The following is a 25,236-nucleotide window of genomic DNA, read 5'->3' as shown; positions in this document are numbered from 1 at the left end:
AGCCTGCGCCTCACAACTTGAGCCATCTCTCAAAAATTTCCTCCGTGCCATTTCACTCTGCATGGAGGGATTTCCTGTACGGGGTGGTCCTGCACACTTTCCAATTCCTCGTCTTCGTCTTCTGTCCGGTCGTGCCATCTTGCTGTTCGACGGAGGCGGGGGGCTCCCCTGCATCATTGGGGATCTGGGATGGAGAGTGTTGCAAGCAGCAGTTCCATCAGACCAGTTTTTAAGTCACTTCACAGACTCCCAGGCTGCCTGTAATTTCACTATTTGAAGGGGCTATTCCTCATATTCTGGCTCCACTTCAGTCCTACGTTCCTGATCTTTGATTGCCCGGTGCAAAGTGGGCAAGCAAGTCAGAGGACCTCCTCGTGGGTCTGTTCCTGGGCCTGGCCAAGGTGGTCATCCACAGGTCCAGGTTGGACGCAGCCCGTGGGTATGGACGCTCTGGCTGCCTGCCTGCTTCTCTTCTGTGGCCTTGTCCGTGCCCAGGTGGCCTTGGAGAAGGAGCATGCAGTATCCACCTGCGTGCTTGAGGCCTTCCGCAACCAGTGGGGACCACAGGGACTAGAGGGCATGGTGGATAGTGTAAATAATATTATTATTCAAGTTATGTTTCCTTTGTTTTTGTTTAAGTTTTCTATGAGTTGTGCCCCTCTAAAAAGAGGGCACTTTTGTTAGGGTTTTCGTTTGATGACACTGGGGCAACTCAGTGTCTCCTTATAGTTTTAATTAAAAAAGGCATCAAATCCATCAACTTGCCTGGCTGTATCTTCAGCACAGTTAGGAAGTGTGGAACCTTGGTGTCCTTCTCAACCTCAGCTCAGCTTCCTTCCCCAAATCCATCTCTGCAACATTGTCTGCCTCCAGCCCTATCTCTACCCCTCTGCTGCCAAAATTCGAGTCCATGTCTTTGTTACCTGAATTCCTGGTTTCTAAGAGTCAGGCTTCAAAAAAGAGGGAAAATAAGGTCTGCGCCTCAAAAATGTTACTTGTTATATTTTTCCCAAACATTGACATAGGTAGTATCAGGGAAGCACAGTTTTGGTTTACTTTTTTTGTTAATCCTACCAGTGAGCAGAGATGACAGGGCTCCTTTAAGTGAGCAGCGCCCGGTGCACTGTGGGCCGTTGGAGGAGATAATGATGGCGGCGGTTGTGGCTGTCAGGGTAACACGATGTAGTTTGGGATCATTAGCGGCTCGGAGCCAAATGGATCCGCATCTTAGAAGCACTGCCTTATATTCTACGGTATTTTCGATAACCTCTGCTCCACCAGCCGAAGGTAATGGGAGAGGGTCGGGCGCAGTCAGGCTGAGGCTGAGGTAGAGGTTGCGCCCGGAGATAACCAGGCCTCAGTCACTCACTCACCAGAGGGCTCGGTTTACAAATTGGGTCTTTCGCTAACTAGGACAAGGGTCCATGGGGATATGAACAATTCAGATCCCCAGTTGCGTACTAATCTAGTGCACAAAGTAGTAGTATAAGTCCAGTCGCATATTGGGTGGGTCCTGGTATGATGTCCAGGTTCAGCAATAAGTGACCCCTGCCCCGGGAATTTCTAAAAGTTCAGTTATAATCCGTAGAGTTTCTGCTTTGGGAGTAAAAACTGAGCTGGTTAGGTTACGGTTCAAGTTTCTGCTAAAATTAATTTGCATAAATAATAGAACGTATTTTTTTCAAAAGTTATTCCTTGATGTGTTTAAGATTAGTAACCTGTTGCAGTTTTATTACTATGGCTGAAAATGGATTTATCATCAAAAATAAGAATTTTTAATAGGTGTCCAATCCTCCACCTGTGAGTAACCTGATTTAAAATAACTGAAAATGACTTGAAAAAAACTATACTGAATCATTTAATAGTTTCATTGGTGTTCAGTAGTCAGTTTCTTGGTAAATTAAATTTTTGATATGAAAAATACTTTTAAAACATGCCTACTAGTGCCTATGCGCCTATAAAAATTAGCACAATTTGACGAGCTTTCCCTAACCAGCACAATCGGAGGAACCTGTGGACGGGGCATGATCTGGGCAAATGGACTCTTGAACCAGCATAAAAGATTGTGAAAAACACAAACGTAAACAGTCTTGGGCATAACTCATGTACATTTAAAATTCCCCGATCTTTTGTGCTGGTTCAGCGGATTCCGCCCGGATTGCGCTGATATTAGTAGCGTAAACAAGTGGAAACACTACCCCAATCTACCTTGTATTCAGAGATCTGCTCCGCTGTCCTCAAACAGTAAAAATTAGCTGCGCAGTGAGCAGTGGAGTACTAGATATGTGTAAAGAATTAAGACATCCTTCTTAATTCGAAGTTACTTTAATTCAGATTATTGGATTTTTTTTTAATGCAAAAAAAATTGATCAGGATGAAACTGTAGGGCCAGGAGTAAGCTCAGTTGTAACTAAATCTGTGTGCTCGTGAGACTGAGGATGGTGTGTGATATATTGGGGTCTGCCAATTGCGTGGCACAGTTGGCAGATACAGGTTCAGCTTGATAGCTGTGGTATAACTACAACCATAGTCCCTGTGCTGAATTAATCTTCAACTTGGTACAGACATTAGAATTAACACAATTTATTATCTAAATTATTTTCTTTTTTGGACAGGGGTATTTCTTGAACTGTTCAAGCAAAGGGTCTCTCACTCTTTGAAATGCAGTGAAACTTGTTGATAGTGACTAAGTGTGCAAAAAAAGTGTAAGAGTGATTTGATTGATCTTTAACAAAAGGAGCAACACAATAAGTAGAGGTCAATTGTTATTATTGAAATCAAAATTATGGCTATCAAATAGTTCATCACCAGATTAAATGCAACGATTTAGACTTAAGCCTACGTTGGCAGCTGATGAGCAATAGGTTGGGGGAACTGCAGAAACATTGAAGTTGTTTTGAAGATACTATAAATATTTTTTAAAGTATATCTTAACCCTGATGATGCATTTTGAACGAATTGATTATAAATCTCTGGATGGACGAAGTCTACATTTGCTTTGGGAAAGGGTCAACATTCATTTTTTTTGTCCACTGTGTGACTATAAGTCAAGTGAGTGCAGGATTATGCTTGTCTTTAATGTTCTTCACAGTTAGTTAGCCTACCAGTACTCATTCTGTGTCATTAAAGAAAACAATTTTACTGAACAGTGACCAAAGTAATATCACTATTATCTGTATTATTGGACTAAATTAAATTTTATGATTTGGTAATCTATGGTGTGGCTTTTTACTGGGGAATAAGGAATATGTGTACAAAAAATGAAGACAGTGAAAAATGTAATTTCTTAGCAAACAAAGTTAAATTGCAATACCCAAATCATCATCATAAAATATTTATGGAAGAAAATGTGTTGCTGTTTTTTTTTGTTTCCATGTCTTCCCTCTTCTCCCCCCACCCCCCCCCCCCCCCATTATTATTATTTTACTGGAAGCTTAAAATGATGAAGCTGTTTTAGTATGTTCTAAATGCATCTCAAAAAAAGTCTGTAGTCAGTTTCTGTATCATTCTAATTGCACTTTTTATTGGATGTTTTATCTCGTCAGCTGTGATAAGAGGCAGTAGAACATCTCCAAAAGCAAAACAAAAGAGAGAGGTAATTGTTGCACAGTTCTTCTTCAATATTTTTAGTCATGTATAAGAATCATAGAATTTACAGCACAGAAAGAGGTCATTTCCTTTTCCTTTCCCTTTCCCTATATCCTTTATATTTTTCCTTTTTTAAATATGTTTCCAATTCCTTTCTAAATGATGTTATAGTCTCCATCTCAATAGTTACTTGTGGTATAGCGTTTAATATTCTAATAATATTTGTTAAAATAATCCTTCTAAAATCTTTCATTCTAGTGATAATTCTGAGTCAATACTCCCTTGTTACCGATTCACCAACCGTTGGAAAAAATCTTTAACTGTTTGCCCTTTCAAAAGCATCCATAATTTTGAAAACCTCTATTTGATCCCTGTAACCTCTATTCGCATTTTTTTTTATAACTATAGCCTCTCATTCCCGGTATCATTCTAGTGAATCTTCACCTCAAATGTTCCATGGTTCTAATATCTTTTCTAGAACTTAAGGCAAGTGTAGCCTAACTAATGTCTTGTACAATTTCAACATCATTTTATGTTCAATGTCCCGATGTATAAAATACTTTTCATAAGATATTTCGTGCCAGGACTTGCGCCTGGGAGTCAGAACCTTCTTTGTTGGAAATATTGCCCTAATATTCGGATATTACATTCTTCATTTAGTTCCCCTATCCTGTAGACTGGTCATGCTAGAGTATGGTTACACAGGTACAGACGGTCTCTAATGCCCAGCCCAAAGAGCCATTCATGTCTGAATCTGGATGGTGAATGTTAGCCCACAACACAACTGGGGTGAAAGGTAATAACAACCAAGCTAATATGGTCCATACATGCATTTTATTAGGAGTCAGTGGTTAACAACCTGTAGCATAAACCTTAGTTAATGAGGCCCGTTGTAGATACTCCCTCCTGCCTCTATCCTGGTTGAGGTCAGCTAACTTGGCTCAAACCAAGGATTGAGAATGAGACCTTTGCGGTTTGTTTTAGCTGATTATCATAACATGTGCTATATTTACCTACAGAGACATAGTATCATAGTAGGTACAGCACAGGAGGAGGCCATTCGGCCCATCGTGCCTATGTCGGCTCTTTGAAAGAGCTATCCAATTACACCCATTCCCCTGCTCTTCCCCAATAGCCCTGTAAATGTTTTCCCTTCAAGTATTTGTCCAATTCCCTTTTGAAAGTTACTATTGAATCTGCTTCCACAATCCTTTCAGGCAGTGCAATCCAGATCATTACAACACTGCATTAAAAAAAAGTTTCCTCATGTCACCTCTAACTTTTTGCCGATCACCTTAAATCTGTGATCTCTGGTTACCAACCCTTCTGCCCCGGAAACAGTTTCTCCTTATATAAAAACCGTTCATGATTTTGAACACCTCTATCATATCTCTCCTTAACTTTCTCTGTTTTAAGGAGAACAAACCCAGCTTCTCCAATCTCTCCACATAACTGAAGTCCCTCATCCCTGGCACCATTCTAATAAATCTCTTCTGCATTCTCTCTGTAAGACCTTGACATCCTTCCAAAAGTGTGCTGCCCAGAATTGAACGCACTACTCCAGCTGAGACCTAACCAGTATTTTATAAAGGTTTTGCATAACTTCTTTGCTTTTGTACTCTCTGCTTCTAACGATAAAGCCCAGGATCCCAAATGCCTTTTTGACAACCTTCTAAACTCGTCTTGCCACCTTCAAAGATTTGTGTACATGCACCCCCAGGTGTCTCTGTTTCTTTTTTTTTATTCGTTCACGGGATGTGGGCATCGCTGGCAAGGCCGGCATTTATTGCCCATCCCTAATTGCCCTCGAGAAGGTGGTGGTGAGCCGCCTTCTTGAACCGCTGCAGTCCGTGAGATGACGGTTCTCCCATAGTGCTGTTAGGAAGGGAGTTCCAGGATTTTGACCCAGCGACAATGAAGATTTCATCTGCCATGTGTCTGCCCATTTCACCAGTCTGTCTATGTCCTCCTGAAGTCTGTTACTATCCTCCACATTGTTTACTACATTTCCAAGTTTCGTGTCATCTACAAAATTTGAAATTATACCCTCTATACCCAAGTCCAGGTCAATAATATATATATATATAAGTACAGTGGTCCTAATACTGGCCCCTGGGGAACATCACTGTATATTTCCCTCCAGTCTGAAAAACAACTGTTCACCACTGCTCTCTGCTTTCTGTCCCTTAGCTGATTTTGTATCCATGCAGCCACTGTCCCTTTAATCCCAAGGGCTTTAGTTTTGATAACCAGTCTATTATGTGGTACTTTATCAAATGCCTTTTGGAAGTCCGAATACACAACATCAACCGCACTACCCTCATCAACCCTCTGTTACTTCATTAACGAACTCAATTAAGTTAATCAAACACGATTTTCCTTTTAACAAATCTGTGCTGACTTTCATTCATTAGCCCATACTTTTCCAAGTGCCAATTAATTTTGTCCCTGATTATTGTCTCTAAAAGTCCCCCCCCCCCCCAACTGACATTAGGCTGACTGTCCTGTAATTGCCGGATTTATCCCTCTCCCCCTTTTTTGAACAGGGGTGTAACATTTGCAATCCTTCAGCCCACCGGCAGCGTCCCCATATCTAGGGAGGATTGGAAGATTGTGGCCAGAACCTCTGCAATTTCCACCATTGCTTCCCTCAGTAACCTAGGATGCATCCCATCTGGACCGGGTGACTTTTCTACTTTGAGTGCTGCCAATCTTTTAACTATTTTTACCCTATCCAATATCGCTACTACCTTCTTTCCTGCTACAATGGCAGCATCCTCTTCTCTAGTGAAGACAGATGCGAAGCATTCATTTAGTACCTCAGCCATGCCCTCTGCCTCCACAAAAAGATCTCCTTTTTTGTCCCTAAACGGTCCCACTCTTCCTTTGACTACCCTTTTTATTATTTATATGTTTAAAAAGACTTTTGGGTGCTCTGTTATGTTAACGGCTAATCTGATCTCATACTCACTCTCTGTCCCTCTTATTCCCTTTTTTAGTTCTCCTCTATTTTCTATATTCAGCCTGGTTCTCTACTGTATTATGAACCTTACATTCATCATAAGCTTCCTTTTTCTGTTTCATTTTAATGTCTGTATCTTTCGTCATCCAGGGAACTCTAGCTTTTGATGCCTTTTCTTTCCCCCTTGTCGAGATGTGTCTACTCTGTACCCAAACCAGACTACAGAGTAGTTGAAGGCCTCCCATTGTTCACTTATTGTTTTGCCTGCCAATTTTTAATTCCAATCCACCTGGGCAAAATCCCTTTTTAACTCACTGAAATTAGCCCTCCTCCAGTTAAGTATTTTCATATTTGATTGTTCCTTGTCCTTTTCCATAACTATTCTAAACCTAATGATATTATGATCAATGTTCCCCAAATACACCCCCACTGAAACATGCTCCACCTGCCCCAATTCATTCCCCAGAACTAGATCCAGCACTGTTTCCTTCCTGATTAGGCTGGAAGCACACTGTTCCAGAAAGTTCTCTTGTATACATTTCACATATTCCTTCCCTCTTTGCCCTTTACAATGTTACTGTCTCAGTCTGTATTGGGATAATTGAAGTTCTCTATTATCACTACTGTATAGTTCTTATATCTTTCAGTAATTTGCTCCTCTAAATCCTTCCCACTATTAGGTGGCCTGTAGTATACACTCAGCGTATTAGCTCCTCTATTGTTCCATAATTCTAACCAAATAGATTCTGTCTTTGACCCATCAACTACATCATCCCTTTCCAGTGCTATATTAGTTTCTTTGATCAATATTGCCACCTGCCCCCCTCCTTTCTTTCCTTCCTTATCTTTCCTGAATACCTTGTAGCCAGGAATATTAAGTACCCAATTCTCCCCATGAATGCCCTGTGCAGTTTGTATTATTATACTGTGTGATACCACTGCAGCTTTGTGTTAAAGTTACTAGGCCCTTCAAATGCACCACAGAATAGTAGGAATGAGAATTAAACAGTAATTTTAGAATCTTGACCAATCTGTCTAAAGGTGACAGTGGAGGGTAACTGATTTTTGATTTAGTTGTTCTTGATGATGGAAGTATTCTTTCTTACCCCCTCCACTCATAGTATTAACTGGACCAGTCACACAAATGCCATGACTACTAGAGAAAGTCAAAGGCTGGGTATTCTGTGGCGAGTGGCTCATCTATCTCCCCAAAGCCTCGCCACGATCTACAAGACATAAGTCAGGAGTGCGATGGAATAATTTTCGTTGCTTGGATGGGTGCAGTGACAACAACATTCAAGAGGCTCAACAGCATCCAGGACAAAGCCGTCCATTTGATTGGCACCTCATCCACTACTCTAAATGTCCACCCCCTCTACCACCAGTGTACTGTGGCTGCACTGTGCACTATCTACAGGATGCACTGCAACAACTCGCCAAGGCCTCTTTGGCAGCACCTTCCAAACTCGTGACCTCCATCACCTAGAAGGGCAAGGGCAGTAGGCGCATGGGAACACTACTAGCACCGAGTTCCCCTCCAAGTCACACACCATCCTGACTTGGACATATATCACTGTTCCTCCATCACTGTTCCTCTCGGTCAAAATCCTGGAACTCCCTACCTAACTGTAATGTGGGAGCACCTTCATCACACAGACTGCAGCGGTTCAAGATGATGGCCCAACACCACCTTCTCAACAATTAGGGATGGGCAATAAATGCTGGACTTGCCAGCGCTGTCCACATGAGAATGAAAAAAAATGGATTCCTTTGATTACTGCAATATTCTACAGTTGGTGATAAAATACCACATTTTAAGTTTTATTCTTTCAGAACTCGATCAGTAAAAATGCTGATCTAAGAAACTGAAAAATGTACAATTGTATCACACGTTTAAAAAATATCTTTTTTACATTTTAGCCCGTACCTCCAAGGACTGAAAAGATGGAAGTGGACCAGAATTGGTGCAATGTGTACCCAACTGCTGCAGCATTTAAGCCTTCTGTTGTGCCTCTTCCTGTTCGCATGGGCTATCCAGTAAAGAGAGGAGTTCCACCAGACAAGACAGGAAACCTGGAACTTATGAAAGTAAGTGAGAATAGCATGGTCTAACCATCTCACTCTGATGTCTGAGATCAGCTTCAAAGCATCTCATAAATATCCCTGTCTGGCTAGTGCCAGACATCAACACCCTTCAGCAACACAGAAAATAAATATTCCAAGCAACATCAATAGCTCAGATTTTTTATTCAATGATTTTTTTATTCAATCTTGAACTGTATAAAATTCTGGAAAGAAAATGATTTGCATTTTTTTCAGCTACCCAGATTATAAATTTTCTGCCTGGATGTCACGAGGCATAGGTTATCTTTGGTGCTCTTTGGGTATTGTAGTTGCACAGGAACAGGCTGAAAACGCAACTCCCGTGATGCAGCTCCTGTTTAAACACAACTAGTCTACAGGAACTGGAATTCCCCACATCTTTTCTACCTGGTTTATCATGCGATGTAGGTTGTCATGATGCTCTCTGAGTATTGCAGTTCTATAGGAGCAGGATGAAAACTACAACGCCCATGATGCATCTCATTAAAAATTTGTCTACAACAGCTAGAAATCACCAAGCCCAGTGAAACTTCCAGCTCAAGCCCAAGCTCCCAACAGGAGAGCAGACCTACATGGGGACACATTTATAACACCAAACAGCTAATTTTATATTGATAGATTTATTGTCTTTTGGAATTATGTAACTTTTTATAGCCCTAAAATTACACCAGTGTACTAAAACTAGAATACATTCATCTGAAATTCTCTCTCCACCACTTGCTTAGAGGTGTTAACCAGTTTAAAATAATGGATTAACAGTTCTACTAAAATAGAGAGAAAAATTGGAATCACAGGGTGTTATCTTGGGGCCTGATTGTTATAAATATCACTGTAACTGTACACACTGATCTCAGGGAAGAAAGAAAATGGTAGTTAAAAATAGTGTAAAGAAAATATCTGAGCCATTTGGTTGATTAGTTTTGTAGTATTTGCTGGTTTGTGAAAGATAGTTATGGAAACTAAAATTAGTGGAGTTTAATTCCTTGGTTTTTGCCAATTACTTGCAAAACCACAAGAGATCGGCTAGTGTGTTAAAAGTTGTCAACTACTTGCTCCATCCCCGCCCCGAGTAATGGTCACCTTTCATGATTTTAAGCTTATTCAAAGGATATGTTTTGCATCTTTCTTTGTAATCAGCATCAGAGCTGTATAAGAAATAATCTTGCAGCTATGAATATTTTGAAAAAAAAGTCTTTGCATATATTCATTATTAAAAAGTAGGTAGCACTCTCCAATAATCGAACCCCAAAGTATATTAGTGTATTAGATATCTTTTATAGTGTAAGTAATGTATAATACTTGCATTGATAATTAAGTGCAATAGATTTTGCAGTTTAATTGTTTGAAAATCTATTAATGCTATTTGTAACTTCAGAGGTTGATTGTTTGCTAAATCAGTTCTAGTTACAGTGTGAAACAGAAGACGGGAAAGTGGAGTTGAGGTAGAACATCAGCCATGATCTTATTGAATGGCGGAGCAGGCTCGAGGGGCCATATGGCCTACTCCTGCTCCTATTTCTGATGTTCTCAGAAGACTGTTTCCTAAAAATGGTGATACGTTGGACCCAAATAAGTTATTGCATGATATTATTCATAAGCACGAAGTTGGGACAGTGAAGATCATTGTGAAAAACACCAGTTAAAATTGTTGGTGGTAACTGCTGCAGTGTTTGATTTTGCTTTGAGCCACATTTAGAGAAAAATCTTTCATTCTGCAAATAATATTCCTGGTAACTAAACTGCTAGAATGTAGGACTCCTGATAATGCAACTTGACATTTCTAGCATAGTCTTACATTTTTAGTCATGGTGCTCCAAGCGTGTCAGTTGCATTATTTAAGTAGTATTATTGGCGATGTGTATCGGTTCACAGGCTGCATAATTCCACTGACCTTGCTGAGGAGGACTCTTCCTACCTTCAAAATCATATCAATTCACAGCTAAGAAAATGGTTAAAGGATAATAAATATAAGGATTCTTCTGTCTGTAAATTTGTTTCAGCTTTCAAATTTCTTGCATCTCACTCCACCTGCGATAAAAAGACACTGCACAGCTTTAAAAGGTAGGTCACATATTATGCTGAACCTGTAATTTATGGTGGATGGTTATAAGGTTTGGTTTACAATTGATTAATTACATTTGAAACTGTTACACCTTCTTCTGCAATGATCATATGACTGTCATAGTTACATGCCACTTCCACAGTTAACTGCCACAAAAAAATCATAGCCAACTTTTAATATATTAATGTATTGATTCACTAATGTTGATTAACCAATTGCTTTCTGCTCCATTTTTAAAAAAACTTGCTGCTGTACCTGCAGCTATGTTAATTGCTAGTGCCCGCTGCTATATGAATTTATTGATTTAGCGGTGATTGGTACTCTACCAATTTATTAATTCACTGGTGCCTGCCTAGCGATGCTACAGTGTTCATCAATGACCTTTCATTGTTACCAGTGGCTGACTACGCTTGTGGTTTGTGTTTTCTGTTGCAGTGTATAATGTTTATTTTTAAAAACACATTTTGTTGTCATTTAAATTCTCATTTATTCCATTCATTTTTAATCTCCATGTTACTTATCTTAGCATGTTATGCTGTATACTGTTTTAGTGTGGACTGTTACCACATTCTTTGAGAATATAAAGACAAAACTTTTCAATGCTATGCAGGTCTTGTCTCCCCATGTGTGACGACACGGAACATCAACTAGAACTAAAATTTTAAAAATTACATTGCATCATAGCTGACATTTCTCAACACCTTTTTCTGTGGTGTAAATAGTGTACTCCAGCTGGTGGTGTGTATTTATTTTTCAACTGACAATACACACAATCAATTGAGTGTTTGAGTTGGGTCATCCATTGTGGTAATTAAATAATTAGATTGAGCCTTAGTGTTTGGATACAATGGAATCTTCTTAAATATGATGAATAAAAAAAATTGTGAAGTTTGATTGTGCTCATAAAGATGAGAAATTTCTGGCCTGGAGAATGGAGCTCTTCTAATTCAGCATCCAGGGTCATCATCGAGCATTCCCCTATTAAGTACAACGATCTCCAAGTGCTGAGTAAAGCTTCTAACAATGCGCCTTAACTTAAATCTTAGATGGGCATCCCCATTGCACCAGTGTGATGTTTTTCATTTTCTATCGTCTATATGTAAGTTTGCCAGTGTTGCTTGCAACCACTGTGGGTTCTCCAAATTTGTTTTGTATGAAACCCTTGTAGCCATCCCATCAGTCTGGGCTGGTATCAAACTCAGATTCTATCTTGCCTGCTGTAAAGTTAATTCTAATGACTGATCATACTAGCACTAAAAATTTTTTTATTAAGACTCGCATATCAGTTTTAGTACCCTCAATACCAATGCAGAAAATAAATATAGACCAGGTGGTGATCTTCCATCTATATTAAAGCAGATGTATAATTTTAAAATGGCAAGATTCTCAGTGGTAGTAATATAGTCCAAATCTTGGGCATAACTGTACTTTATGCAATAGAATTGTGATATTGAATCCTTATTTAATGTTAAGTGCACTAAATGCTTTACTTTTTTACTTATGTTTCCCCTGATTTCAGATTTCTGCACCGAGTGGCCTGCAACACTTGATACGGATGAAAAGTGTGAGCATCACTTCCCAATTGAAATTAAGACAACTGATTATGTTGCTGCAGGATCTTCTCTCCGTAATCCCAATGCTAGAGTGGTCACCTTAACAGTAAGTGATGAATTGCTATATGGGAAAGAACCACAGTATATAATTTAAGACTATGTCAAATTCATCTATCCAAATTGATTTTAAAACTCTTTTCATGGGTAAGGGTTTGCAAAATGTAGCAAAACGTTCTGAATGAATTGCTCCTGGTCGATCTGGAAGTGTACCAACTAAATTCTCTTAGCAGATGGCCTCTTTAAAGAGCTTTTTCACTGAAGTCACGTGCAGCATATCAGTTTGACTGCTTCATCAGTAAAATTGATGCTTTCTGGGCTGTTAGTTCCTTCCCCCGCTGCCGTCTGCTCCTGAAGTCACCTTGCGCATGAAATTTCCCTAACTAAGAGACCAGGCTGGAGATGTGCTCCTTGGGCTGAAGCAACACAGATGTGAAACTGGTTGTTACTGGAAAAAGTGGTCCAGGTGAGTCTGCTTTCTTTTTTTTTAATTCTCCTTCCCTCTAGACCTGTGGATGAGTATCTAAACTTCACGTGCCTTCCCACGTTGCACAGCTGAGATTGGAAATGCAATGAATGGAAGAGCAGAAGAAATCTTGTCCAGTCTAGCAAAATGCAATACCACTTTCGCACTGTTTTTTGTGCAAGTAAAGTACTTGTGATCGAACAAATCATTGAGACGTGCAAAATATAAGTAAGGTGGTCTATGACGTTGTACCCGTATTAAAAACAAATGTTGGTGTTTTCTATATATGAATACCAGGAGGCTTTGGAATAAAATGGGAGACTTAGACCCTTAGAAGTGCATTTATATGGCACTTTTAATGTAAAAAAAAATGGAGCCTCACCCAAAGAAGGGGACATTAAAAGCTTTGTTTTAAGGAGGGTCTTAAAGGAGCAGAAGGAGCTGGAGAGGTAGAGGGATTTAAGGAAGGAATTCCAGAGTGTGGGGCCTTGGTGGCTGAAGGCATGACAGTCAATGGTGGGGCCAAGGGAGGGATATTGCGCAAAAAGTCAGTCAGAAATGGAGTGTTCGTGGGGTCAGGTGGTAGCGCTGGTGGAGGTTGCAGAAGTAGAGAATAGTGAGGCCATGGAGGGATTTAAACATGAGTATGAGAATTTCAAATTTGAGGCATTGGGGGACAGGGAGCCAGTGTATGTTGGCGAGGACTGGGGTGATGGGCCACATTATCCATGGTCATGGGGTCAGCTTTCCCTTGGTAACATCATCCAAAGATATGGGATCAGCTTCCACGTGTCCTCTGATGACAAGGCAATCTGAAAGAGGCAATAATGAGACACCTAGGTAGATATGGTATGGTAAGAAGTAGTCATAATGCATTTATGAAAGAGAGGTTCTTGCCTAATAAATTTCTTGCGGTTCTTTGAGGAATTGGTTAACCTTGTTCACAACTGAAATTGAGTTTGTCATTTCAGCATGAGCTTTGGTAATTTGCCAACAGTGATTAGTCCACAAGGCACAGACAAGGAGTAAAGCTTCTGAAGTGAATTGAAAACTGATTAAACCAGAGAAAGCAAGGGTGGTTGTGAGTGGAGCTGGTTCAACATAGCAAAGGGTCACCTAGTGGGGTGCCACAGGAATCACTGTTGGGGTAATTGCTGCTTTCTGCTAAGCCTCCTGGTATTTACTGTATATAAAGGATTTGGAGCTGAGGACCGAAACATTGCTGTCTTAAGTTTGCAGGTGACACCAAATTTTTTTGGGGAGGTGTACAAACCAGTGGTAACAGGCAAACCAAACTCAGAAGGATCTGGATTAGTTGGGAGGCAGGTTGAAGAGTGGGAGATGGCATTTAACGTCAACAGATGCAAGATAATGAGACTCGGGAAGGGAAATAAACATTGGTGTATAAACTAAATGGTTCTAGGCTACAAGATGCAACACATGAGAGGGATATGGGGTATTGGTGGCTGGCTCGCTGAAACCTACAGGGCAGTGTGCAGTTGCAGTAAGGATACCTAAATGATCTTGGAATGTATATCCAGAGGAATTGAATGGGTATCCAGCAGCTGACAATGAGTCTGTACAAGCCCTTGTCAGCTGCACCTGGATACTGTACAATTCTGATTACTGTACAACAGCAAAGATATTCAGGCATTTAATGCAGTACAGAGAGGCAACCAAACTGGTACCATGCTTAAGGCATCTAAGATATTTGAGCTATTAGAAGAGGTTGAAGAGTTTAGGATTGTTTACTTTGCAGAAGGCTCAGGGGAGATATTATTTAAGTATTAACCTTGATTATATGTTTGAGATTGATGCAAATTCTGTAGCTGTTCTTCAGATCATTCTCCACTCAAACTTGACAAGACTTGGTGGAACTTAGCTCTAGCCATTAATTGTAACTAGATGCTAACTGAAAAATCCTTTTGTCCTCTCAGTGCTATCTTGGAGTACCCATAGTTCTTAGAACTAACTCATTCTGTTTCCCCAGAGTTCAGCCAGATTGTCGAAAAATCAATTTTTAGGGCATTTATAGATCACTCTACTACAAAATGTCCCTATCTGGAGAGTATGTGCACTCTACATTAGGCAAACATTGACCCAATCGGTAGGTGTAGATTTCTCAGTAACTTGAACTGGAGACTCTTAAATGTGGTGTTAGGTTTCCATGTGACCAAAAAAAAAAGTAAATGACCTAAAAGACAATACGAAGAGCATAGTAACATGTGAGAAACAAATGGAAGCTGTTGTATTTGGTAAAGCAGATGGCAAATATTTATACTGAATTGTACTTTTCATTCTGGAAAGAGAATAAGTAATGTATTCAGGGAGGAAACTTGTTCATTTTATTCAATTCAATACTACATTTATTCCTTAGAAAAAACAGGAAAAATTTGATAAGTATATTTTTAAAAATGCTTATTGGATAATGATCTTAGTTGGCCGTAGAATTAAAATAAATGTACATTTTTTAAAAAAAGCAAATCTAAAAGGAAAAGTAGGTGGTCTTAATTGAAGAAATAGACATGTTTTTGTGACATGTGTAATCCTTCAAAACACACCCTGGCTTTGTTTGGAAAAGAATTAGGTTTGATAACTAATGACAGATGATAAGCAATGTCCTAGGCCCAACCATCTTCAGCTGCTTCATCAATGACCTTCCCTCCATCATAAGGTCAGAAATGGGGATGTTCGCTGATGACTGCACAATGTTCAGTTCCATTCGCAACCCCTCAGATAATGAAGCAGTCCGAGCCTGCATGCAGCAAGACCTGGACAACATCCAGGCTTGGGCTGATAAGTGGCAAGTAACATTCGCGCCAGATAAGTGCCAGGCAATGACCATCTCCAACAAGAAAGAGTCTAACCACCTCCCCTTGACATTCAACGGCATTACCATCGCCGAATCCCCCACCATCAACATCCTGGGGGTCACCATTGACCAGAAACTTAACTGGACCAGCCATATAAATACTGTGGCTACGAGAGCAGGTCAGAGGCTGGGTATTCTGCGGCGAGTGACTCACCTCCTGACTCCCCAAAGCCTTTCCACCATCTACAAGGCACAAGTCAGGAGTGTGATGGAATACTCTCCACTTGCCTGGATGAGTGCAGCTCCAACAACACTCAAGAAGCTCGACACCATCCAAGATAAAGCAGCCCGCTTGATTGGCACCCCATCCACCACCCTAAACATTCACTCCCTTCACCACCGGCGCACTGTGGCTGCAGTGTGCACCATCCACAGGATGCACTGCAGCAACTCGCCAAGGCTTCTTCGACAGCACCTCCCAAACCCGCGACCTCTACCACCTAGAAGGACAAGGGCAGCAGGCGCATGGGAACAACACCACCTGCACGTTCCCCTCCAAGTCACACACCATCCCGACTTGGAAATATATCGCCGTTCCTTCATTGTCGCTGGGTCAAAATCCTGGAACTCCCTTCCTAATAGCACTGTGGGAGAACCGTCACCACACGGACTGCAGCGGTTCAAGAAGGCGGCTCACCACCACCTTCTCGAGGGCAATTAGGGATGGGCAATAAATGCCGGCCTTGCCAGCGACGCCCACATCCCGTGAACGAATAAAAAAAAAAAATTCCCTAATATTAGGTGACTGCTTTTCCCTTAGATTAAAATGTGTACCAGAAATGTTGAAACAAAAATATTCAATAAATTTAAATTCATACAGTTGAGTGTATGCAAAGGGTTTGAGAGTTTTTAACATTATGCAGCTCACATTTGAACAATGGCTTAAATTGTTCAAGTTCATCAGAGAAACTTGCTCTTGTTTTTTTTAACTGAGATTGGAGGGTCAATTTTAACCCTACCCACTTGGCGGCAAACGGACGGTTGGTCAGTTAAAACTGAGCAGGTTAGTTACCCGTTTGGAACTGTCCTCTTTCTTGCCATCTGTAGTCTTACCCTGCAAGGTTCAGGCGGCTGAGGCGTCCACCTAAAGTTGGCAGGGGCCTCATGAATGTATGTCCATTGTATTTTAATCCGGGCCTGAACAGGGAAGCCACCACAGCTTTCCCTTCAGGTACAAGCAGGTCGACAGCGGTTGGAAAGGAAGAAGGAGCCCAAAAGGTAAGTCAGACACTTTTGTGGGGCCAAGAGTCATAGAAGTGCTCTCCGGACCCCACAGCCCCATACAATCCCCGCCCCCCCCACCCCTCCCCTGAGACCATCCTGAAGCTCCCTCCCCGACAATTACCTGCAAGCTGGCTGGTGGCCAAGACCCACCTGATCTTCAACAGCCAGCAGGTGCTCTAAAGAACATAAGAAATAGGAACAGGAGTAGGCCAAATAGCCCCTCGAGCCTGCTCCGCCATTCAGTCAGATCATGGCTGATCTTCGACCTCAGCTCCACTTACCTGCCCGATCTCTATATCCCTTGATTCCCCTAGAGTCCAGAAATCTCTCTATCTCAGCCTTGAAATATATTCAATGACTCAGCATGCTAGTTTTAGATTCTCCAGCCATGGGAAATAACCTCTCAGCATCTACCCTGTCAAGCCCCCTCATTATCTTATATGTTTCAATGAGATCACCTCTCATTCTTCTAAACTCCAGAGAGTATACGCCCATTCTACTCAACCTCGCCTCATAGGACAACCCTCTCATCCCAGGAATTAATCGACTGAACCTTCGCTGCACCGTTTCTAAGGCAAGTATATCCTTCCTTAGATAAGGAGACCAAAAAACAATACTCCATATTCCAGGGGATGTCTCATCAAAGCCCTGTGCAATTGTAGTAAGACGTCCTTACTTTTGTACTCCAACCCCCTTGCAATAAAGGCTAACATTCCATTTGCTTTGCTAATTGCTTGCTGTAACTGCATGCTAACTTTTTGTGTTTCTTGTACGAGGACACCCAAGTCTCTCTGAACACCAACATTTAATAGTTTCTCACCATTTAAAAAATATTCTGCTTTTTTTTCTTCCTACCAAAGTGAATAACCTCACATTTCCCCACATTATACTCCATCTGCCACCTTCTTGCCCACTCATTTAACCTGTCTATATCCCTTTGCAGACTCTTTGTGTCCTCCTCACAGCTTTCTTTCCCATCTAGCTTTGTATCGTCAGCAAACTTGGATACATTACACTCTGTCCCTTCATCTTAGTCATTAATATAGGTTGTAAATAGCTGACGCCCAAGCACCGATCCTTGCGGCACCCCACTAGTTGCAGCCTGCCAGCCTGAAAATGACCCGTTTATCCCTACTCTCTGTTTTCTGTCCGTTAACCAATCCTCTATCCATGCTAATATGTTACCCCAACCCCATGAGCCCTTATCTTGTGTAACAACCTTTTATGTGGCACCTTATCGAGTGCCTTTTGAAAATCTCTGCTCAGTGCCCTCTTCCCACCCGGAACGGGTAGGAAGTTGACAGGCAGCATTTAAATGAGGCCTAGCGATTTTTTTTTTCTTTATTCGTTCATGGGATGTGGGCATCGCTGGCGAGGCCGGCATTTATTGCCCATCCCTAATTGCCCTTGAGAAGGTGGTGGTGAGCCGCTGCCTTGAACCACTGCAGTCCGTGTGATGACGGTTCTCCCACAGTGCTGTTAGGAAGGGAATTCCAGGATTTTGACCCAGCGACAAAGGCCTCCTACTGCTGCTGGTGGGTGGGACATTAACTTGCTGGAGCAGTTTCCCACCAGAAACCCGCTCAGAGTTTAAATCCTCATTGTTTATTAAAATTATATTTGGTAGGTATGCTATGGCATTGCTCATAGTGAATTAAAGGATATGAAATGTCTGTGTGGATGTGCTATGTCCTGCCAGCAACCCCGCCCCCCTCACCACCACCACTCAGCAGGGTCTCCTTCTCCCTCCCGCCCCCCCTGCCCTCTTTCTTTCTTTCTTTCTCTCTCTCTCTCTCTCTCTCTCTCTCTCTCTCTCTCTCTTCCTCTCCTCTCCATTCCTGTTGAAGTGATATTGGGAGTTCATTCTTTGGAGACAGATCCCAATCCATATCATTCTTTATATGAAAGAAGCAGAATCCTGCCTGTGCACTCGCTTTGGGGAATTGTAATCTTTGCTATTGGAAATAGACTTCTGAGCATCCATATTTTGTATGTTTGTTTACATCAGGCTGGTAGATCAGACCTCTGAACATGGTGCGTCCGCTGACCAGGCTGCGATTGTGAATTATGAGGGTGAGGTAGCTGAAATCCAGGATGTTGCTACCATTGTCATCAGCAGAGAGAGGAGACTTTTGTGCCCAGTTCCTCGTTTTTTTTAATCCAAATATACAGATTTAAATACTCTTCCCTCCCAAACCAGTCACTGGGAGCCAAGTATATTTTGTGTTAATGATCTACATGCTCTGATGACTATCCTAAAAATGTGTGGATGTTGAGTCAAGGCTCAATAACCTTTATAATGGATCTATTGCTTTGACTTGGGACTTACAAGTATTGTTTTGTTACATTATTGGATAGTGGAAGGGTTCTTACCAGATGATTAGACCAGGAATTATGTCATTCAGTCACTTGTAAGAAAGGTTGATTTATCTCCATCATTTTATAATTGCTCATCTTTATAATGTTCTGGGGAAAATTGTACATATTTTCTTTACATTTTGCAGATTAGACTTTTGAATCTGAATTTGGATGACCACGCCAAGAAGAAACTCATTAAACTTGTAGGAGATCGATACAACAAAGATACAGATATACTTACCATTACGACAGACAGGTACAGTAACATGAAACAGATGTCAGTTATAAGAGCAATTAAGGTCACCAAGCACTTAATCACTGTCTTCATTAAGAAGCAATAAACCCAAGTATCTAAAGGCAAGATCACAGTCATCCAGTTTTTCCCCCAAAATATAATTGTGTGATGCTATGTAGTCAAATACATTGTAGCTTTTGATTTCTTTGTAGCAATCAACACTTGTTATCTTTGCACCTTCCCTTCTATCCTGTGTCTGCCTCTGGGTTAGCTAGCAGGTTTAGCTCTGTATTATGAGTCAAGAAAGGGAAGAAAACTTGCTATCCTACTTTTCCCTCATTGACCTCTACATGACATTCAACACTGTTGCCACCTCTGTCTTTCTCTTTTGTCTCTCCTGTGTGGTTCATTTCCTTGAGTGGTTCTCCTTGGAACCACCCTTGCTTGATTCTACTGCTATCTGTCCCAACCTAGCCTGCAGGTGTCTTATATTGTTTTCTTCTCCTTCATGGTCACCTGGGGAGTGCCACAAGATTCCATTTTCAGATTCTTCTTTTTCCTCATTTACATGTAATTCCATGGTGACATTATCCATGGGCATCCACCTGACGATATCCAACTGTACTTCTCTGTCACCATCCTCAATTCCACGACCACCACTGTGCTGTCATTGTTTGTATAACACCAAGCCATGGATGAACCATAACTTCACAACTTAATGTTAGCAAGACTGAAGCCTGGTTCTGGCCAGAAACTCTTCACTCTTGACCCTGACTCTAACCCCTCCCTGGCTGCTTATTCAGGCTGAATCTGAGGATGCACATTATTAGTGTCCTGTTGGATAGGAAATGGAGTTTCCAGATCGATCTGTAAAACTTCTTACTTCCACCTTTGCCACAGTCTTTACCCAACCCCCCAACCCCCACTATCACAGAAACGCTTGTGTTATGCTTTTGTTACCTCCAGGCTCGACTTCTCCAAAGCCTTTCTTACTGGCTTCCCGTGCTGCACGCCACACAACTTGTCCAACACCTGCTTGCTGTTCCACACTAAGTCCCACTCACCCATCATTCCTGTTTCGCCAACTTGTTCCTATCTCCCAACGCACTGAATTTAAAATCTTCATCCTCATTTGCAAATCCCTTCAAGTCTTCAACCCACCCCCCAACCTTGGTAACCTGCTCTAACATTATCTGCCAACCCTTGTCCTTTGGTTTTCTGAATCTGGCCTCCTCTGCATTCCTCTTTCAGATGTCTTGACCATACTCTCTGGAACTCCCTAACAGCTCCACATTGCTAATTCTCCACCTTCAAAAGCCTTCCCAAAATACATCATTTCAACCATGCTTTTGCTCATCTCTTTTTAACTCCCCTGTTGTTACTCAGTCTCCTCATTGTTGTTGAAGTATGAACAAAGGAATCGAATGAGGAAAGGGTTATTTTCAATTGAAGAACACAGAAACCAAACCAAGCCAAGACAAACATGAAAAATAAAACCACAGAAATAAGGTGGGAAATTGAACTGTGAAGAAAGGGAAAAAATATTATCTTCAGTGGCAGAACATTGAATTTTCAACCATAAAGTGAGCTTGTGTTTATGTGACAAGCTTTGCCGCTCAGCTGGGCTGCTTAGTGAAGAACTATATGGCAACATATTTCAGTATGGTTAGCTAACTTTATTTTTGGATAAAAGAAATTTGTGATTGAAAAGGATCATCGGCCTACAATGATAAAGTACACCCCCAAGAATGAAGTTATGTTCTTAGAGCAGTTCAACTTGTTTTAAAGCAACTTTAATACTGTATTTGGGTTACATATATTTAAAATTTCTCTTTCAGATGCCCACTGCGACAGCAGAATTATGATTATGCCATGTATTTGCTTACTGTTTTGTACCATGAATCATGGGTAAGTGAACTTATTTTGAAAAATTGATTAACATTTGATATATTGAACTAATATTTCTTTTCAATTTCCTTTGTGTTGCATATGCCAAAAATGTAGCTATTTTTCACCTATTACTAATTTTTATCTTCACATACTAGCTTAACCATTTAAAAGAATGTTATTCTGCATCTGGCTTGCAATATATTTGTACTGGAACCGCTTGATGCTAAGTACCAAAAGTTCCAGGGTTAGCAAGCACCTGAAATGCAGGCAGGACTTTTTTTTCCCTCTCCTGATGTGCTTCTAAGTTCATTTGTCATTTTACACTTTCAAACTTCATTGCTGTCAGTGCTTGAACACTAATCTTTTATTACTGATAAGAAAAGCCATTACGCTGGTGGCAGGTGGAAACTTTCAATGCCAGTGGTGAAAGATTAGGAGATGACCTGTTTATTAATGGTAGGCAAGCCCTTCATTCTTCTGACTATAATGTTACTTAGATGGGGAGACCAGGTCATCTGATATTTTCATGTTGTGTGTGTTGTATTCTGAATACACAGGAAAGCCTTTGGTGAAATGGCTGCCTTTCTATTACCTTTCAGATCTAGTATCAATAGTTAATGGAGGTGTCAATCTGTTCTAATTGTGCTTGATTTTTGTGAAACATTAATGAGCACTGTGACATATTTGATTTTCCATGGTCAATACAATCTCTTTCCAACTAACTTAAAGATGAGTTGAAGCATATTGTTACAGGAGCTCACATGTCTGATGTTACACTTTCATGAGCATGAGTACTGTTAAATAATTGCACTATTTAGACATTAGTTATTGTAGTAAGCTGTGCAATAAGAATCAGCACAGTCATAATCCATGAGTTGATTGCCTAGTTAACAAAATACCAACATGCTGTAGTGCGGGTATAACTTTACTGTGTGATGAAAAAGTGCAATATGAGAACATGGCCCACATGGGAGAATGGATTTCTTAATGATATTCCATACAGTGGCGATAATGTAAGGGCTAGTTTGGGTTATATTAGTAAATACTTAAAGCAAATATTTATATTAGAAACCTAAGTTGGTTGGTTTTCTCTTATTAAAATGAAGCCTATATTTTGTATGTCAAGTGGTGTAAATTCTGAATTTATATGGGTAGTATGTTAAAAATAGATGCACTCTATAACACTATACTTATTTACATAACAAAATCAGGTTATTTACTGGAAGTAATTTGATGGGGGACAGTTTTTATTGATTGTAAAGCAGACCTTTGTGATTTCAATTGTGCCAGCTTGGACATTCAAGAGAGACATATTACTAGGCTGGTCTACAGTTTCCTATTTTACTGTGCAGCTATATGTGTCAGGCCCAGTAGGACCTCCATGAGGAATTGTTTCTCACTTAAAGCTTTTCATCATGGACTCATGCTCAAAAGCTGTCCAGGAGATCTGCTAAGACTTTGGAACTTTCCTTGTTTTGGAACAGTGAAATGGTGAAAAATTGCAATTTTACTCATGCTTCTATATATTTATCTTTCTTGTAATAAAAAAATTTTGTAGTTTAGCCTGAAGTATATGTCAGTTGACATGGTGTATTTCTGCTCATTGGAGAGATTAGGAGTGGGTAAACCATAACAATTTACATAATTTTTATGTACAAAATTTACTGTATTTTAAAAAGTAGAGGTTCGGATACAGGTGCCAGCAAATTTATTATCTGATACATATGTGTGTGTGTGCACGAGTGCGTGTATATATATCTCTATCTAGCTATCATCTATGTGTCCGCCCGCCCGTCCAACCGGTCGATGGTCCGCCCTGCGACATGCTTTCACTATGCACCCAAAAGGTGTTGGTTCATAAGTGGTGTGGATCCAGTAATGGAACATAACTTGTTTTGTGAGCATGAACTTTGGGAGATGGATCTAATTGTAACAGTATCAGTAAATTCAACTTCTAAAAATATTTCCATGAAACTGAGACACAACTCTTGTATACTTTTCATACTCTCTGGGAATGATGGAATGAGACAGTGTGACATTGCTCAGTTCTCTAATTTCAGCAAAAAGGTCATGTGAGTCTAAAGCACGGAATGGCGCTTTACATTTTTACCAGCTTTCTCTGTGAAATACACAACTGAGGAATTTCACCTCATTGGTGTGCTAAAACACTGTCTGTATTTGTATAAGTGTCTGTGCCTTAAACGGTAACTTGAGATTCTAAGTTAAAGCCTGCATTTGATCTGGCCAAATGTAGTTGGCTTTGAATCGGAACCTTTTTTTAAAAAAAATGGTATTTCTATTGAATTGTGTTGGATTATTTTAAATAAGTTGTCAGGCATAAAGCCTGATAATGCCCTTTGCTTTGAGTAATCATAGGAAATTTCCCCCATATATTTAATTTAAGATTCCTAATTGTGAGTGATCTATTAATGGTTTGGTCTTTAATCAAAAAGATTCAGAGATGGTTTGTTCCAAAGTATAATAGCTTTATTAAGAAGTTATAATAAGTAGCAAAAATGTTAAAATACAAGAGTACAATTAAACATACCAATAAGTTGTTGGGATACAACCTGGCAAAGTTTATCACCATACAAGGTTCCGAGGTGCACTGCTCAAAGGTCCTTGAAATTACAGTTAAGCTGTCCCGCCTAGCTCCGAGAACGTTCTAACAAATGATTTAATTCTCCGCTTATGTACATTTTTAACACATTAGTTTTACAGGGGCTGTGTGCAAACATGGGGCCTCCCATCAATAATCCTCTCTGTCTTGTGGAACTGCCATCTGTTTTACTCCCTTTACATTCCAGATGACACACAACATCTGACATCACTGCCTCCCTTATGATTAGTTGTCTCTGACTTATCCAGGACACCAAATTTGCCCAAAGCATCCTGTATTCTTACTAAACTTTGGCCAACTCCTTTTACCCATCTTATGCACATGAGGTAAGAGTGACACCAGATGCTCATTACTCAAGAGTGCCTCATATACAAAAGGTGACCAAAACCCTGTTGATGCTTAATTACAGAGATCAGAAAACCTTCTTCACAGGAAAAGCCTATATAACACTTTTCCTAACAAGGTTAGCAATATTATAAAGAAAGCTTGTATTATGCTTCTCACACTAGAATCAGCGAATCATTACGGCACAGAAGGAGGCCATTCGGCCCATCAAGCCTGTGCCGGCTCTTTATAAGAGCAATCCAGTTAGTCCCATTCCCCTGCTCTTTCCCTGTAGCCCTGTAAATTTTTCTCTTCAAATATTTATCCAATTCCTTGTTGAAAGCCACGGTTAAATCTGTATCCACCACCCTTACAGGCAGCACATTCCAGATCATAACTACTCGCTGCGCAAAAAAAAAATAGTTTTTCCTCACGTCGCCTTTCGTTCTTTTGCCAATTACCTTAAATTTGTGTCCTCTGGTTCTTGACCCTTCCGCCAATGGCAACAGTTTCTCTTTATTTACTTTATCTAAACCCTTCATGATTTTGAACACTTTTTTCAAATCTCCTCTCAACCTCCTCTGCTTTAATGAGAACAGCCCCAGCTTTTCCAGTCTATCCACATAACTGAAGTCCCTCATCCATGGAACCATTCTAGTAAATCTTTTCTGCACCCTCTCTAAGGTCTTCACATCCTTCCTAAAGTATGGTGCCCAAAATGGGACACAATATTCCAATTGTGGCTGAACCAGTGTTTTATAAAGGTTCTGATGTGGAGATGCCGGTGATGGACTGGGGTTGACAATTGTAAACAATTTTACAACACCAAGTTATAGTCCAGCAATTTTATTTTAAATTCACAAGCTTTCGGAGGCTTCCTCCTTCGTCAGGTAAATGTTTTGTAAATGTAAACATTTACCTG

The 25,236-nt window shown here is 40.5% G+C and overlaps 1 protein-coding gene across 1 annotated transcript in view; it reads left to right on the top strand.

The window, feature by feature from the left end:
* Positions 1-1,130: 1,130 nt before the first annotated feature.
* mrps35 (mitochondrial ribosomal protein S35) overlaps positions 1,131-25,236 on the top strand; it is a 34,935-nt gene continuing 10,829 nt past the window's right edge. Inside the window, exons 1-7 of the mRNA XM_067999594.1 lie at positions 1,131-1,287; positions 3,546-3,595; positions 8,471-8,638; positions 10,654-10,714; positions 12,235-12,374; positions 19,392-19,501; positions 21,319-21,388. Coding sequence (XP_067855695.1) covers positions 1,146-1,287; positions 3,546-3,595; positions 8,471-8,638; positions 10,654-10,714; positions 12,235-12,374; positions 19,392-19,501; positions 21,319-21,388 — 741 coding nt within the window. The 5' untranslated portion in view covers positions 1,131-1,145. The remainder of the gene's footprint in view (positions 1,288-3,545; positions 3,596-8,470; positions 8,639-10,653; positions 10,715-12,234; positions 12,375-19,391; positions 19,502-21,318; positions 21,389-25,236) is intronic.

This window comes from Heptranchias perlo, chromosome 18, assembly GCF_035084215.1.
Source record: "Heptranchias perlo isolate sHepPer1 chromosome 18, sHepPer1.hap1, whole genome shotgun sequence".
NCBI lineage: Eukaryota > Metazoa > Chordata > Chondrichthyes > Hexanchiformes > Hexanchidae > Heptranchias > Heptranchias perlo.
Note: the sequence above shows the minus strand (reverse complement) of the source record. Positions and strands in the feature narration are given on the sequence as shown.